Source organism: Procambarus clarkii, chromosome 67 (genome assembly GCF_040958095.1).
Source record: "Procambarus clarkii isolate CNS0578487 chromosome 67, FALCON_Pclarkii_2.0, whole genome shotgun sequence".
Taxonomy (NCBI): Eukaryota; Metazoa; Arthropoda; class Malacostraca; order Decapoda; family Cambaridae; genus Procambarus; species Procambarus clarkii.
The window spans coordinates 20,132,665-20,150,671 of record NC_091216.1 but is presented as its reverse complement, the minus strand read 5'-3'; the positions used below and the strand labels follow the sequence as shown (position 1 = coordinate 20,150,671).

Here is an 18,007-nt window from a genome sequence, read left to right as displayed (position 1 = left end):
CGCAGCTGGGTTGTTCATCCTGTCACTTGTACCCAGACGCAGCTGGGTTGTTCATCCTGTCACTTGTACCCAGACGCAGCTGGGAGTCGCTTAACTCTCTCAAGTGAACAAATTCATCAAACAAGGAGAATAAACATTTACCAACCCTTAAAGTAACGTTATCTTGAGAGTGTGAAGACTGGGAACTATTTGAGGAATATTAGTTTTTGCAAACTCAAACAACGTTGAATTTATTATGCTACTTATATTTTTAAGTTATTTACTAAGTAGGCAAAGGCTGATAATACCTGTAATAATCCTTCACAGTGCCTGTCTGTACCTATGTTGATGTGTGTGTACCCCTCCCCCCTGCTGCATGGGGAGGGGGGAGGCCTATGGAGAGACGGGTGTAGGTATACTAGTACCCCATCATGGGGTGTTGATGGGTGTAGGTACACTAGTACCCCATCATGGGGTGTTGATGGGTGTAGGTACACTAGTACCCCCATCATGTGGTGTTGATGGGTGTAGGTACACTAGTACCCCATCATGGGGTGTTGATGGGTGTAGGTACACTAGTACCCCATCATGGGGTGTTGATGGGTGTAGGTACACTAGTTCCCCATCATGGGGTGTTGATGGGTGTAGGTACACTAGTACCCCATCATGGGGTGTTGATGGGTGTAGGTACACTAGTACCCCGTCATGGGGTGTTGATGGGTGTAGGTACACTAGTACCCCCATCATGGGGTGTTGATGGGTGTAGGTACACTAGTACCCCGTCATGGGGTGTTGATGGGTGTAGGTACACTAGTACCCCCATCATGGGGTGTTGATGGGTGTAGGTACACTAGTACCCCATCATGGGGTGTTGATGGGTGTAGGTACACTAGTACCCCCATCATGGGGTGTTGATGGGTGTAGGTACACTAGTACCCCATCATGGGGTGTTGATGGGTGTAGGTACACTAGTACCCCATCATGAGGTGTTGATGGGTGTAGGTACACTAGTACCCCATCATGGGGTGTAACTCAGAGTTTATACCTGTGTACAACTAGAGCATTGAAGCCGGTGGATACGGTGAGTATTATTGTCAATAGCGTCCTTAGCTTAATGAGAGTAGATCATGTGGTTGTGTGTGAAGGGTAGATGTAATGGGTCGTTGCATGGTTATGAGCGTGCAGCATCCGGCAGGGAATTGATCATTAAGGTTACATCACGATTAGAATTTGGCGCTGGCGGCCATTGTGCGACCGGAACCCCAGCGGGGCCTGCCGCTTCCTTGCCGCAGGTGCCACGTGCTCTTATTGGCATTTATTATGTGCGTCTTCACCTATTGTCTCGGTTCGTGGATGACCGCCGCAGCGTGGTCTATGGTTATTATGAGTGACTCCTTGATGGCGGAGATGACCAGTGTTGTAAACACTTTGTGTAGCAAGTTTAGTTGTGTGTGTGTGTAGCGGCAGCGAGGGAAGGTGTACGTCGTGTGGGTTCAGTCCTTCCAGTGTAAATATAACCGTGTTAGCGGGAGGTGGTGAGGCTTGTGCGCTCTCTGATCCGCCGAGTGAAGTGAGTGCAAGGGGGGTATAGTAGCCACGATGGAGGAGCCAGGCGTGGAGGCAGCCACACAGTGTGAGAGGTAAGAGTGTGTTCGTGCCCGGTGAAGACGCTCGTCTTGGGCATCTTACCCAACCCTTCCCACTCGGTTTCATTTTCTCATAGTCGTCAAGTTCCCCTGAACTCCTCCCGGGCCAGGCAACCATAGTCGGTCTCCGCTTAGTATTTTCACCCAATTCTGAAATCCTACTTCCAGTGTCTCAGTGATCGTCTACATAGACTTTTATCGTCAGAGTAGGCCTAGGATACTTATTGTTTCCAAAGGCCTACTTTTTTTAGGCCTACTATAAGTGTGGGGGACCGACGGATTTATTAAGGGAAGTTTGGGCACCAAAGGGGTATTCTGGGGAGGAAGGGAGGGAATTATCAGAAGAAAGCGCCAAGTCATTATCACTATATAGCACTGGGAAGGGGTCAGCATAAGGATTTGGGATGGGACGGGGGAAAGGAATGGTGCCCCAACCACTTGGATAGTCGGGGATTGAACGCCGACCATCCAAGCTTATTGTGGCTAGCGAGGGTTATTGTGGCCAGCGAGGCTTATTGTGGCCAGCGAGGGTTATTGTGGCCAGGGAGGGTTATTGTGGCCAGCGAGGGTTATTGTGGCCAGGGAGGGTTATTGTGGCCAGGGAGGGTTATTGTGGCCAGGGAGGGTTATTGTGGCCAGGGAGGGTTATTGTGGCCAGCGAGGGTTATTGTGACCAGCGAGGGTTATTGTGACCAGCGAGGGTTATTGTGGCCAGCGAGGGTTATTGTGGCCAGCGAGGGTTATTGTGGCCAGGGAGGGTTATTGTGGCCAGCGAGGGTTATTGTGGCCAGGGAGGGTTATTGTGGCCAGCGAGGGTTATTGTGGCCAGCGAGGGTTATTGTGGCCAGCGAGGGTTATTGTGGCCAGGGAGGGTTATTGTGGCCAGGGAGGGTTATTGTGGCCAGGGAGGGTTATTGTGGCCAGGGAGGGTTATTGTGACCAGCTAGGGTTATTGTGGCCAGGGAGGATTATTGTGGCCAGGGAGGGTTAATGTGGCCAGGGAGGCTTATTGTGGCCAGGGAGGGTTATTGTGGCCAGCGAGGGTTATTGTGGCCAGGGTTATTGTGGCCAGCGAGGGTTATTGTGGCCAGGGAGGGTTATTGTGGCCAGCGAGGGTTATTGTGGCCAGGGAGGGTTATTGTGGCCAGGGAGGGTTATTGTGGCCAGGGAGGGTTATTGTGGCCAGCGAGGGTTATTGTGGCCAGGGAGGGTTATTGTGGCCAGGGAGGGTTATTGTGGCCAGCGAGGGTTATTGTGGCCAGGGAGGGTTATTGTGGCCAGGGAGGGTTATTGTGGCCAGGGAGGGTTATTGTGGCCAGCGAGGGTTATTGTGGCCAGGGAGGGTTATTGTGACCAGCGAGGGTTATTGTGGCCAGCGAGGGTTATTGTGGCCAGGGAGGGTTATTGTGGCCAGCGAGGGTTATTGTGGCCAGCGAGGGTTATTGTGGCCAGCGAGGGTTATTGTGGCCAGCGAGGGTTATTGTGGCCAGGGAGGGTTATTGTGGCCAGGGAGGGTTATTGTGGCCAGGGAGGGTTATTGTGGCCAGCGAGGGTTATTGTGGCCAGCGAGGGTTATTGTGGCCAGGGAGGATTATTGTGGCCAGCGAGGGTTATTGTGGCCAGCGAGGGTTATTGTGGCCAGCGAGGGTTATTGTGGCCAGGGAGGGTTATTGTGGCCAGGGAGGGTTATTGTGGCCAGCGAGGGTTATTGTGGCCAGCGAGGGTTATTGTGGCCAGCGAGGGTTATTGTGGCCAGGGAGGGTTATTGTGGCCAGCGAAGGTTATTGTGGCCAGGGAGGGTTATTGTGGCCAGCGAGGGTTATTGTGGCCAGCGAGGGTTATTGTGGCCAGGGAGGGTTATTGTGGCCAGCGAGGGTTATTGTGGCCAGGGAGGGTTATTGTGGCCAGCGAGGGTTATTGTGGCCAGCGAAGGTTATTGTGGCCAGGGAGGGTTATTGTGGCCAGGAAGCATTATTAGGGTCAGCGAGGGCTAGTGGGCGGTTATGGAGCCTATTCTCTTCACTTGCCACTCCGTACAAAATCCAACCTTTTAACCCAAACAACCAACCCAATCTTTCGATTCCGATGCATAGAAAACGTAAATATTTGTGAGCCGATACTTTTTTAAATTCGTTGGAATTAAAACGTTGTTATCGGTAACGTAAAGAACGCGACCTGTTACTATAGAGGACTGGCTGCTCGTATCGTGGCGTTGGGTTGTTGTGGGCGTGGGTAGGAAACTACACGTGACCCCAGGTGCGGGCGTTGACCCCAGGTGCGGGCGTTGACCCCAGGTGCGGGCGTTGACCCCAGGTGCGGGCGTTGACCCCAGGTGCGGGCGTTGACCCCAGGTGCGGGCGTTGACCCCAGGTGTAAATTACTTTTCTTTTTGTTTTGTTAAAATTGAATCGTACCTCTGGCAAATAGCGCAGTACACCGTGCCTGGGGCATAGTGCACCGTGAACCTTACACCGTGCCTGGGGCATAGTGCACCGTGAACCTTACACCGTGCCTGGGGCATAGTGCACCGTGAACCTTACACCGTGCCTGGGGCATAGTGCACCGTGAACCTTACACCGTGCCTGGGGCATAGTGCACCGTGAACCTTACACCGTGCCTGGGGCATAGTGCACCGTGAACCTTACACCGTGCCTGGGGCATAGTGCACCGTGAACCTTACACCGTGCCTGGGGCATAGTGCACCGTGAACTGTGCCCAGCCAGCCCTGGTATAGTAGGTGGGAGTGAGTGACCCAGAGGTGGCGTTTAGTGGCATTAGGCTCATTAGTCATTATGAGGATCAGGACCTGGGATATACAGGCGGAGTAGAGAAGCCAATTGGACCAAGTCGCAGCCCCGCTCCTGTGCCAGGTAAGTCCACTACGGGCTCACCATAGCCCGTGCTACTTGCCACTTTTTGTTCTAGAAGCTGAAGCTTAAACAACAACAACATGGTTGACCATTTATTATGAGTGTCTGGGTGTAGCCGGTACGTTTCCCACACTACTGGTTGTTCTTGTTGTGTCTGTTGGTTTACCAGTCATTCTGTAATAGATCACATTGCTGTAGTCAGGCTTCAATAACAGTTTGAACATTGTAGCTTAGTTCATCAAGCAGCCTCTTTTGGGACTGATCAACCGAGGGTTACTTAGCCAACCTGTCCTCTTACATATTACTACTGAATTTGGGTGTTTGCCCGTATGGCCGAAAATGGACGTAATTTGAAAATGATAAAAAATTGAAAATTGGGAATTTTTTTCCAACACGGCAAGTTAAGTCTTCTGGTAGGTTAGATGGGGAAGAAGTTCTCCTAAGGTTTTCGTGAGCCGTGCTTTCCATGAGCCGATTTCATTTCAGATTACGTCCATTTTTGGCCATAGCGCGCTATACGAGCGAAAAGCGACGTTATTGTTAAGAGGATGGGTTGACTTAAACGTGTGAACCTAACCAACCGCTCTTACCCAACTCACTCACAAATAGAAAAGGAGGTTATTTCTGAGCCGCTACTTTTCATAGTACCCGTTATTTTGTCCGTTTCGGATTATAGCGTCAAGATACTATAGTTTATGAGAGAAGATGGGTTGCTTCAAGATACAACTGTGCTTTCTTTCTCATGATTTGTGCAGTCCGGAACTCTGCCAGCTGATCCTCCCGTTCATTATAGCGTCGTAATGCTGGAACAAACGTAGACATCAAGAGAAAACTAGATAGTTTTCTTCAAGTGCTGGTCGAGCCGGGCTGTGGTGGATATGGGGCTTGCAAGCCGATCCAAGCAACAACCTGTTGAACGAAGCTCTCACAAGTCAAGCCTGGCCCCGGGCCGGGCTTGGGGAGTAGAAGAACTCCCAGAACCCAAACCCAGCAGATGCAACTAGTGCTGGCTTGGCTGTAGACGCTGTTCGCAGCAAGGATATACCAAAGTTGGTCATTATTAATGACATGTTAATGGAGTCGGGCTCATTTCCTTGGTCGTCGGGCGCACCGTTCATTCCTCACTTACTCCTGCTAGCTCTTGGTGGTGTGGCCGTTGGTGAAGGTGAACCACGAGATACTCCACACAACCCTCAACATGAAATTGCTCTGGTTCAGCTTTTCTAGCATAGTTTGACCCGGTGTTTAATTAAATATGCCGGACCGGGTTTACACGTTAAGCACTTCACTACAGTATTAGCATACACAAAATCATGTGACGAAGATATAATGGCTTTGTGCTATTAACGGTGGGGAAAGAGACTTGTTAGCCTGTTAGTATGAGTACCAGTGTAAAACAAAAAAAAAACAAAAAAATGATAGCGTGCAGTGTCAGTGTAGGTCAACAAGCCGGCGTACAGTGTTGTCAGTGTAGGTCAACAAGCCGGCGTACAGTGTGTGTGTGTGTGTGTGTGTGTGTGTGTACACCCGATCATTATAGGAGGTGCGCGTTCTTAAAGGTTATACAAAGGTTATACAAATGTTATATAAAGGTTAAACAGAGGAAGTAGACGGCAACAGACCATTCAAGCCAAATAATGATTGGTGTAGTAATTCCTTCTGGGGATGTCAAGAAAAGAAGTCGGGTTTATTATTGCCATCGCTGGGTACTGGAAGCATGTTCTTAGACCGTCCTGCTAAGCCACAGCTGCTGACCTCTAGGATGCAACCCACTTCAAGGTACCTATGTTACTACTAGGTGAACAGCATCAGGTGAAAAGAAAACGTGTGAATTAAGGACATTGAAGACTGTGCTTCAAGACCCATAATTGAAGGTCTTTATCGCCATTTTTTACACGCAGGTGGATACTGGAACAGACTACTCCTGACTCGTGCTAGTTGACTGAGAGTGTTTTCTTCCTATAGTTGATGGTAAGCCTTACCCTACTAGTTTTCACTGGGACACGACTTATCAATCGCTTGCCAACCAGGGTCAGGATTCAACAAGTAGTTACACAACTACTTACAAAACATCTGCATCTTTCGTCAATTACGTTGGATTTATTTAGATTTATTGAACGGTTCACGAGCATCGAAATTTCCCAGTAAATGTTGTTATTGTTATAAACAATAAACTCCTAGTGCTTTGGAGTCCATAAATTTTAATCAGGGTAAACAAAACTTCCAAAGATTGAGAAAAGATGTACAGATTTGTAAGTATATTCATAAATCTTTGTTGAATCCATGCCCAGGTATATAGGCAGAGGTACTCCCGCCGTTTTCCTGCGCTTGCTTTAATTTCTTCACTGTGATATTAGAAGTACTGGGTTGAAATCACGTTGAGTCAATATTTCTCTGTTTAAGTACAAAGTACATCGCTGTACTTTGTATTAATTAGACAGTTCGAGTACTTCCTTGGTCCTTGTTAATTGTGAGTTGATCGCCGGGACGACGGATTTGCACCAACCCCTCAATGTATATGATTGGATTAAATCGTTTACCTATTAGTTTGAAAACATTGTTAGGCCTATGTTTTGATTATTAAAATAATAATTTTGACTAAAGAAGATGATGTCCTTAGATCACAATATAACAATTGTTGTTCCTGGGTAGTAAGTATTATCTGCTAAGTGAGTATGCCTGAAATGTATAGAAAATGGCTATTATTACGGCTCAAACTTTGCTTTTGTGACCAGCACCTGACAGGACCCCTTTTGTGAAGGTGTTCTGACAGCTGGGTGGACAGCGCTTCAGATTCGTAGTCCTGAAGTTCCGGGTTCGATCCCCGGTGGAGGCGGAAACAAATGGGCAGAGTTTCTTTCACCTAGATGTACCTGTTCACCTAGCAGTAAATAGGCACCTGGGAGTCAGACAGCTGCTACGGGGCTGCTTCCTTAGGATGTATAGCAAAAAGGAGGCCTGGTCGAGGACCGGGCCACGGGGACGGTAAGCCCCGAAATCATCTCAAGATAACCTCAAGATAGGACTGATTTTTTAACATTTTCCTATTTCCAATGAGAAAACGGACGAATTTGCGTCTTCCATCACAAAAATTCAGACAAACAATATATAGATTAAAAAAAATATTTATATTAAATTTATACAAAAATAACCACACATGACTTTAAGTGAATAGTTTTTCGAGATTTACTGTCACTCACTTTTAAAGAGTGAGTGACACTCACTCAAAATATAGTGTCAAAATATAGACACTCAAAATATAGTGTCCCATAATGTTGTCCTTCAGAGTCCAGTATATTATATATCTTGTTGAAGTGCTCCCTGAACACCTTCCAACTTAACACTCACCTTCCACAAACATGGCGACCAGAACTACAGTAACAGGACTGTATAGGAATATTACCAAGTGAGGTAAGAAATCTTGCATTCAAATCCAGGATCTGCCAATGAGTCGTAATAATATTTTATATGGCGCCTCGGTACACCGCCTACTTGTCCATGAGTGTTACCCACAGTGGCGGGGTTCATATTGCTTGCTGTTATATTTTATGCTTCTGATATGTATTACTGTGTGATGGTTAAAGTTGAGCCTCGTGAGTGACATTTAAAGTTCTAGTTTACCAAGATGGCTTAATCTAAGTGGGTTCTGTGATGGTGAGGCTGGTGTCTAGCCTCCGGTCTGGGCCTCGTGACCCGTGTCTAGCCTCCGGTCTGGGCCTCGTGACCCGTGCCTAGCCTCCGGTCTGGGCCTGGTGACCCGTGCCTAGCCTCCGGTCTGGGCCTGGTGACCCGTGCCTAGCCTCCAGCCTGGCCTGGTGACCCGTGCCTAGCCTCCGGTCTGGCCTCGTGACCCGTGCCTAGCCTCCGGTCTGGGCCTCGTGACCCGTGCCTAGCCTCCGGTCTGGGCCTCGTGACCCGTGCCTAGCCTCCGGTCTGGCCTCGTGACCCGTGCCTAGCCTCCGGTCTGTTCCTCGTGACCCGTGCCTAGCCTCCGGTCTGTTCCTCGTGACCCGTGCCTAGCCTCCGGTCTGGCCTCGTGACCCGTGCCTAGCCTCCGGTCTGGCCTCGTGACCCGTGCCTAGCCTCCAGCCTGGCCTGGTGACCAGTGCCTAGCCTCCAGTCTGGCCTGGTGACCAGTGCCTAGCCTCCGGTCTGGCCTGGTGACCCGTGCCTAGCCTCCAGCCTGGCCTCGTGACCCGTGCCTAGCCTCCGGCCTGGCCTCGTGACCCGTGCCTAGCCTCCGGCCTGGCCTCGTGACCCGTGCCTAGCCTCCGGTCTGGCCTCGTGACCCGTGCCTAGCCTCCGCTCTGGGCCTGGTGACCAGTGCCTAGCCTCCGGTCTGGCCTCGTGACCAGTGCCTAGCCTCCGGTCTGGCCTGGTGACCCGTGCCTAGCCTCCAGCCTGGCCTCGTGACCCGTGCCGTGTTCACCATAAACTGGTGACAATTGTTAAAGTAACCATGTTTGTCTTCAGATGCCACGTTTACCACCCATCTTGCTACACATCTTCTATACTGTACTACTTTCATTTTAAAACATCTTCCATGATTAATCTTATCAAAGTGTTGTGTGGCGCACTGCTCAACACAGTCGGTCCACAAACACATGGTCCTGGGTTCCATTCTCACACAGAACAAGAAGCTTGCGCAAAGTTTCTTTACGCCTTTTGCTTCTGTTCACCCAACAGTTAAAAAGATACCTGGGAGTTATGCAACTGTTGGTGCTAACATTCTGGGGAAAATGAGGCGTTGGTGAAGGAGGAACTCTGATGACCCTAACAGGTTTTCTGCCTCTAATATTGGGAAACATTTCTAACATTTCTTCAAGGCGGTCTGAAAATTTAGGCGTGTAAACCGTAAGGAAAACCTCGTCCATCGTTATGCTTTCGTCGTATGTATTACAATTGTCGTGAAATAAATCACATTGTGTGGCAGCAAGCTGTAGGCTTGACGCAAGGTTGAGGAGCGGAATTGAAGATATTTTGTATTGTTTAGTTGTGGAGCTTGGTGTTGTGAAGCTTGGTGTTGTGAAGCTTGGTGTTGTGAAGCTTGGTGTTGTGAAGCTTGGTGTTGTGAAGCTTGGTGTTGTGGAGCTTGGTGTTGTGAAGCTTGGTGTTGTGGAGCTTGGTGTTGTGAAGCTTGGTGTTGTGGAGCTTGGTGTTGTGAAGCTTGGTGTTGTGGAGCTTGGTGTTGTGAAGCTTGGTGTTGTGGAGCTTGGTGTTGTGGAGCTTGGTGTTGTGAAGCTTGGTGTTGTGGAGCTTGGTGTTGTGGAGCTTGGTGTTGTGAAGCTTGGTGTTGTGAAGCTTGGTGTTGTGGAGCTTGGTGTTGTGAAGCTTGGTGTTGTGGAGCTTGGTGTTGTGGAGCTTGGTGTTGTGGAGCTTGGTGTTGTGAAGCTTGGTGTTGTGAAGCTTGGTGTTGTGGAGCTTGGTGTTGTGGAGCTTGGTGTTGTGGAGCTTGGTGTTGTGGAGCTTGGTGTTGTGGAGCTTGGTGTTGTGAAGCTTGGTGTTGTGGAGCTTGGTGTTGTGAAGCTTGGTGTTGTGGAGCTTGGTGTTGTGAAGCTTGGTGTTGTGGAGCTTGGTGTTGTGGAGCTTGGTGTTGTGAAGCTTGGTGTTGTGGAGCTTGGTGTTGTGAAGCTTGGTGTTGTGGAGCTTGGTGTTGTGGAGCTTGGTGTTGTGGAGCTTGGTGTTGTGGAGCTTGGTGTTGTGGAGCTTGGTGTTGTGAAGCTTGGTGTTGTGGAGCTTGGTGTTGTGGAGCTTGGTGTTGTGAAGCTTGGTGCTGTGGAGCTTGGTGTTGTGGAGCTTGGTGTTGTGGAGCTTGGTGTTGTGGAGCTTGGTGTTGTGAAGCTTGGTGCTGTGGAGCTTGGTGTTGTGGAGCTTGGTGTTGTGGGATGGTGTGCCCTCCCGCCTGCCGTGGAGGGCGGCAGACTCCGGCCATGGCCAGGGTATTACAGCGCGGCTCGCGGGCTCCATCTTTGACCCAAATGATACCACACTTAGTGTAGTCATTTAGTGTGTACCCCATACCCACTCCGCAATGTTATATTTGCGGTCAGTCAGTTACAAAGTTACTCCCCCCCCCCCTCCCCACACACAAGGGGATCTCGTAGTTGAGTGGACAGCGCGCGGGACTCGTAATCCTGTGGCCCGGGTTCGATTCCTGGGACTAGGCAGAGACATATGGGCAGAGTTTCTTTCACCCTGATGCTCCCGTTCCCTAGCAATATATATGTACCTGGGAGTTACAGCTGTTGCGGCTGCTTCTTGTGTGTGTGTAATTACCTAAGTAATTACCTAAGTGTAATTACCTCAGTGTAGTTACAGGATGAGAGCTACGCTCGTGGTGTCCCGTCTTCCCAGCACTCTTTGTCATATAACGCTTTGAAACTACTGACGGTCTTGGCCTCCACCACCTCACCTAACTTGTTCCAACCGTCTACCACTATTTGCGAAGGTGAATTTTCTTATATTTCTTCGGCATCTGTGTATGCTATATGTATATGCTAGTGTATGTATGCTATATGTATATGCTAGTGTATGTATGCTATATGTATATGCTAGTGTATGTATGCTATATGTATATGCTAGTGTATGTATGCTATATGTATATGCTAGTTTAAATCTATGACCTCTTGTTCTTGAAGTTCCAGGTCTCAGGAAATCTTCCCTGTCGATTTTATCAATTCCTGTTACTATTTTGTGTGTGTGTGTGTGTGTGTGTGTGTGTGTGTGTGTGTGTGTGTGTGTGTGTGTGTGTGTGTGTGTGTGTGTGTGTGTGTGTGAAGAAAATAGTTAATAGTTATTAACAGTTGATTGATAGTTGAGAGGCGGGCCGAAAGAGCAGAGCTCAACCCCCGTAAGCACAACTAGGTGAATACATCTAGGTAAATACACACCAACCAACCTCCAACTTTCTTCCCATTTCTACCCATTGATATTAAACTTTGTTGTGTTGGACTACAGACTGTTTTACCCCTTAGTTTGACTTCCTTATTGGAGCTTCACGCAGAATATAAAATTAAGCCAAAGGCTATATTGTGTGTGTGTGTGTGTGTGTGTGTGTGTGTGTGTGTGTGTGTGTGTGTGTGTGTGTGTACGGCGCCTGTGACCTTGTAGCGTCACTAGATGAATGATTTATATGATGTCGTAACAAGGTTACTTAGGAAGTCTGTACATCTTTCTCAGACAGCGTGGTTTGCATATATTAAACTGCATGAACTCGGAAGCAATTCAATTTTTCTTTATTATGCACCCTATACCCATCCCGTGGGCGGTGGTGTAAAGGATTACAGAGGCACATAATGGGTTCAGGAACTGAACCCTCTAGTGGAAGCGCTGCGAGGATGTTTATAACAATAAGATCCTTGGCAGGAGAGTGCTCTCCCCCCGGCCCCACGCTCCTATACTGTTTAATAAGTACACACTAAGCCACCATAACTGACACGATGTACAGGTTTCGTAAGTGGACACTTAGTGTGTGTGTTGTGAACCCTGGCCTTGTATTGTTGGGTCCAGTAGTAGATGTGTGTGGGGGGGGGGGGGGGGGGAGGTGCTTCACCTTACTGGTGTAGTGGGGCCGCTTTTGTGGTTAGCACTGTAGTGTATTTACCTCAGAGCCACATTACGGGCTATTCATGCCCGTGCCACCTCTTGGGTGGCTTAATCTTTATCGCTCACTGTGAGAGCCACAGACGGGAGACATCTCCCGTCACGCAGGGTGCAGTCGCACCTCCACAGATCTCCAGTATCAGCTAATGATACTGGTAATGGCTCAAATGGGTCACCACTTACGGGCTATTCATGCCCGTGCCACCTTTTGGGTGGCTTAATCTTTATCAATCACTGTGAGAGCCACAATGTGTAGTAAGCTTCGACGCGGACAAGAAGCCGGCATCCTTGTCAGAGGTTCCCTCATTATTCCATAAGGGTGTTTTCAGCAGGTACCCGGTGTGTAAGGTACCTCCTGAAGTTTGAATCCGCGACGTCTTGGCATTTACGACATCGGGAGGTAGATCATATCATGAGTATATTTCCTAATGAGTGAAAAAGAAAACATGTTTTCTGTCCTACATTGTGGTTTGTTGAGCCTGATGTTGTTGCCCATTTTACGAGTTACACCGGACCATTTAACTAAGGACTAATATGTTCCAAGTTGTTCAGTATTTTACTGTTGTGGCTGAGCCCAATCCGTTCATGTGTGGTGTGGAGGCGTGTTGTCCTCGGGCCTTGGTCCGTCATGTGCACCGGGGGGGGGGGGGTGATGGGTGCTCCTACACCATGTTGTGATGGGCCAGTTGCCGCCCAGCTGTAGCTCCAACACCAGGTACTCCAGTGTAAGAGTTGTGGGGGTTAGCCCGGGGTGTGGGCGGGAGCCAGGTGGCTGGGTGGGTGATGGAGTGTAAGTCTTGGGAGATGAGCTGGTGTGGGTGCGATGGGTGGTCGATAGTGCTTCTGAAAATGACCTATTATAACCGTCACAAAACGGCACCTCAACAGCAGCTGCCATAAGAAGTACCCTCACAACCACAACAACCACCACAGCAGCCGCCACAAGAAGTACCCTCACAACCACAACAACCACCACAGCAGCCGCCACAAGAAGTACCCTCACAACCACAACAACCACCACAGCAGCCGCCACAAGAAGTACCCTCACAACCACAACAACCACCACAGCAGCCGCCACAAGAAGTACCCTCACAACCACAACAACCACCACAGCAGCCGCCGCTACTACAATACAAGAAGTCTTACCACAACTGCAAGAACCATCACAGCCACACAACAGCCACTATAATCCCTACCGCTCGCAGCAGTAATCCCTACCACCGCACCACCCGTCTGCCACCCGTGCTGCCTGTCTTCCGTTGTGGTGGTTTTATATCCAGCTACTAGGAACCAGAGGTTGCAAGTAGCACGGGCTATGGTGAGCCCGTAGTGGACTTACCTGGCACAGGAGCGGGGCTGTGACTTGCCTGCCTTCTATTCCTATCTGAATTTCTACTACCAACATCACTCACCACCTCACCGTCCCTACCACCACCCACCCTACCACCACCACCACCACCCTCCCTATCTCCACCACCACCACCCTCCCTACCATCACCACCACCACCTCCCCCTCCCACCACACTAGTCTACGTATGGTGTAGGAGACCCATACTAAAATACACAGCGCCGGCCTGGAATGCTCACCTCGCCAAGACGCAGGAAGACGTGTGCTTGAATTAAGAGGACTAGGCTACAAGGACAGACTAAGGGCACTCGCTTTCACAACCTTGGAAGAGAGAAGGAACAAAAGGCACACGATGACCACACTGCTGCTGTTGTAGATTCAGCTACTGTTAACAAAAAGGGGCCAGCAGCACGGGCTATGGCGATCCCGTCGTACTCACCTGGCACAGGAGATGTGCGATGATCACCACATACAAGATACTGACAGAGTAAACAGCATGGAGAAAGGCAACTTCTTCAAAGCGAGAGAAAGTTGTAAAATAAGGACAGAGGTGGAAGCTGGAAATACAGATGATTTGAAGTCTTTTTCGTAGGTGTATCGCTGGTCAACAAATGTAAGGTGGTAAGAGTAGTGGAGCTGCACACACCAGTGTTGTGCCGCCCGCCGCCCTCCACCACGTAGCAGATGATCACCACACCTGTTGCTCGCCACGTGTGGTGTGGCAGTACATACCTGAGACTGGTGGTGATGGTTGTGGTGATGCGGTAGTCATTACAGCCTGCTCCAGATGCACCTTACACCTCGAGCGTGTACACACCGTTTTATTCACCGCTGGTCCAGTGTTGTGTAACTCACTGTGTGCTATGGCACCTCTTTTTACCCTGACACATTCCCAGAGACAAAAATAGGTATATGGTGGCTGGACTTGTTTACATTTGTCGGTGCACCTCGATCTCACTGTGGTTAAGTAATCTTGTTTATATGTAGGAGAACACATCTCCACCCTGTTGTATAGGCACGACACATGGAAATGTATGTATATGCTGGTTAGCATTGTATACATGTATAACCAAGTCTGTGGTAGATAGACGATATACAAATCTCATGTAAGCAATACTGTGCTGACTTTCACTCCCTGCAAGGGGTACTACATTGACATTCAAGCAAATGGTACTCTTCGGATCACCAACGTAATTGGTACTGTTCTGATCTCCAACGTAAATGATCTATAAGGTAATAAGGTAATAAATGTATCAACATAGAGTGCGACATGTTGGCAGCTTATGTTCTGACTACTTAAGTTCCTGTTGCAGGGGTCATTCGGTCCTGCTTCAGCGTTGGCCCGGGGTCTTGAAGTGGGCAGAGTGTAATTATGCATTAGCTGGTTATTGAGTGAAGCGCTGCATATCAAGACATCTAGACCAGGTATTAATAACCAGTTAACAACACAGTTACACTCTGCCCACTTCAAGACCCCGGGCCAACGCTAGGAGCTAGGACCGAATGACCCTGCAACAGGAACGGAAGCAACGGGAAGAACATAAGCTGCCAACATGTCACTCTATGAACAAATCCAGAAGGGCCGTGAACGAGGGTTCGAACCTACGTCACTATGTTGATACATTTAATACCCCCATGTATTGTCATTCATCAATATGTCACCTAATCACCTCACCATAAGAAGGATATACCAGGTGCTAAGAACAGTAGAATTTGTCTTTGAGAATGTGAGGTGAGACCTTACGAAACACATCACTAGGCGTCAGACCCAAATAAAAAGTAAAAATGAACTTTGGAGAGTTAATTTTTCAACTTCATAGCTTCAGTGAAGAAAAACATAAGGAATATCGATAAGATTCAGTGCCAGAATCATAAATCTAAAACTTTGTCGTTTTCAATAATATTATATATACTACGCTCACTCGCACTCACAATCAAAATATTACGGGACATTCCGAGTGATAAATATATACACATCATATACCAACGTAAGTGGTGCTATGTTGGCATCCATCAAGCGGTATTTCTCAGCTCCAGCATAACCAAATGACCACTTGTAGCAGCCAGCCGGGACATATACCTGCTATGTGATGGTTAATACTGGTGATTATCCCGGTGTGTGAATCAGGTGATGTATGCTGTGTGACTCTTGAGCTTTATCAGCGCGCGTGGGTTGAGGTCACATCCAAAGTCCCAAAGTCTGGCTAAGCCGTGAGCGACCAGCAGACGTCTCCATAGTCTCTTTACAGCTGCCACTTCCTCCTTGTCTTTGTTCCCATCCTCCCACTGAACTGTTCAACACTGACGTGATCTAACTGCCAGGGATCGAGTCGCTCAGTTACTGCCTTGCCTTTGTGTTTGTGAGAGAGTGGGGCGAGTTTTATGTAAGAATCACTCTACAGTATTGGCGACTTGGCAGAGATTACCATTTGTTATCAAGAGTAGAGTAAGATAAGCGTTTGATGAGAGGTGGTGGTGAGCAGTGTACTTGTGTTCACTGCTGGTGAAGGTTGTGTTCACTCCTCTCCTGCCTCCACCACCACCACAACCAACACGGAAGTCGACTAACACACAGTTCACCTTATAATAAACTCCAACATTTCGGTGCCTCTCAGTTCAGCCTCTTGTGAGTATGTTGTTCAAATTGTTTTTCATATACATGATAATTGTAATGAAAGTATATGTTTAGTGGCCATGTTGAGGATCTATGAGCCAGAGATAACTATACATAACTAGTGTACAGATTGTTAAATTCTTCGATGCTGATAGTGTGATCCTCTCGTCTAATCATTTAATTTGATTTAGATTAAAATCTCAAATATTTGGACTACCAAGAATTTTTTTGTGTTCAAATTGGATATAAAATACTATAAATAACTTTCCTAAAACTTAGGAACAGGAAGATATTTATCTATAAAAGGACTCTACACTCTAGTGGAGCTCACAGCCCCGCTCCCGTGCCAGGTAAATCCACTACGGGCTCACCATAGCCCGTGCTACTTGCAACTTTTGTTTCCAGTAGCTGGATCTAAAACAGCAACATAGTGAAGCTATCGAGATACTGACCAATATATATATATATATAAATAATATGTAGGTGACCGAACTACTGATGTTCGCCAATTTTTATTTGTTGCGTGGCAAGTGTTCACTCATTCGATATTATTGTACATGCTTTGGAGTAAAGTCATCCCAGAGCTACACAAATCATCCCAGAACTAATCCAACTCATACTAGGAACTAACACCACTTCAAACATGCCAGAGCTGAGTCTTCGAGACGTTTACAATACTTAACAAATTGAAAGATATTTATCCACACCACTGTAAAATGTTGAGTGTAATACATATAAGGGAACCCTTGGGTAAATTCCGGTAACTAGAGAGTGAGGAGGTTGAACCCGGGCTGTGTGGTCGCCTATATTCGTAGCTACAGGGCTACGTCCTTTAGCGTATAATTTACATCAGGCCAAAAACTGTCGTACTAGAAAATGGTAGCGGCTCAGCGAAATTGACATACTGTCCCGTTTTCTGTTAAGAGGGTCCTCTGGCAGGTTAGGATAAGGTACTGTAGTACGACAGCTTCTTGACGTTGGGGACGCTGGCGAGGACCCGCTCACCCTGCCTTACCGGGTACACCAAGTTAGTCACACGCACGCCGTGTATGACTAACCTGTTTGTAAGATCATGATATTTGTTAGACTCGTATAGTTAGGTCCCGACACACACTGTGCAACACTTCAGTCTGGGGTCACTATATAAATGCACATGTCTTATATTTATCATAGTAATAGTAGTAGTATTTAGGGGCTCACCAGCCGAGTGGACAGCGCTCGGGATTCGTAGTCCTGAGGTTCCGGGTTAGATCCCCGGTGGAGGCGGAAACAAATGGGCAGAGTTTCTTTCACCCTGATGCACCTGTTCACCTAGCAGTAAATAGGTACCTGGGAGTTAGACAGCTGATACGGGCTGCTTCTTGGGGATGTGTAACAACATGGAGGCCTGGACGAGGACCGGGCCGCGGGGACACTAAGCCCCGAAATCATTTCAAGATAAGGTCTCAAGAAAGTACCTTAATAAAAAAAAATTCCACCCGGCTTCGGTTTTACTGGTGTTTAGGGTCTTAACAGTTGGGATAGATGTTTACTTCTCTTCTTAAATTTTATATACTGTATATAACTTTCGACGTGGCAGCCACTCGTTAACACTAGGCAAGGAACAGTGTGTGTTGTGGTCGTTAATACTCGACACCATTATAGGCGTGCCGACGGCCTGTTGACCATTACGAGACAGCTATTGGCTGTGTTCAGAAGTGCAGTAGTGAGGCTATTGGCCCCGTTTGACCATAAATGTAACTTGTACATCTTCGGGATTGTTATTGCAAAATACCGTAAGTTTATTTAAAGTTCCGTATGTGTTTAGTGTTAGCATAATATATGAATAAATATGGTAATGCGAGTTGGTGAAAGTGTTGAGAGTTGGCAGTGTGGGTGGAGGTAGTGTGCCAAAACGCTAAAACAAGGTTCCTGTTTGAGTGAGGCGAGGCCACCTTGCCAGGTAGGT

General features: G+C 48.1%; 2 protein-coding genes across 5 annotated transcripts in view; one reads left to right on the top strand and one right to left on the bottom strand.

The window, feature by feature from the left end:
* Acsl (Acyl-CoA synthetase long-chain) overlaps positions 1-18,007 on the top strand; it is an 84,358-nt gene that overhangs the window by 28,761 nt on the left and 37,590 nt on the right. Inside the window, exon 1 of one of the 4 annotated variants that reach the window (XM_045757724.2) lies at positions 1,484-1,619. The exons of 1 other annotated variant lie outside the window; for it this stretch is intronic. In XM_045757724.2, coding sequence (XP_045613680.2) covers positions 1,579-1,619 — 41 coding nt within the window. In that variant the 5' untranslated portion in view covers positions 1,484-1,578. Of the gene's footprint in view, positions 1-1,483; positions 1,620-15,714; positions 16,076-18,007 lie in introns of those variants that run through there. 2 more of the 4 variants (XM_045757728.2, XM_045757725.2) reach the window with 2 other exon arrangements.
* On the bottom strand, positions 9,076-14,217 carry LOC138355494 (uncharacterized). Its single transcript, XM_069310691.1, has 2 exons — positions 14,178-14,217; positions 9,076-10,397 (listed from the first exon to the last, which is right to left on the bottom strand). Exons 1-2 carry the CDS (start codon positions 14,215-14,217, stop codon positions 9,076-9,078), a joined length of 1,362 nt encoding a protein of 453 aa, XP_069166792.1.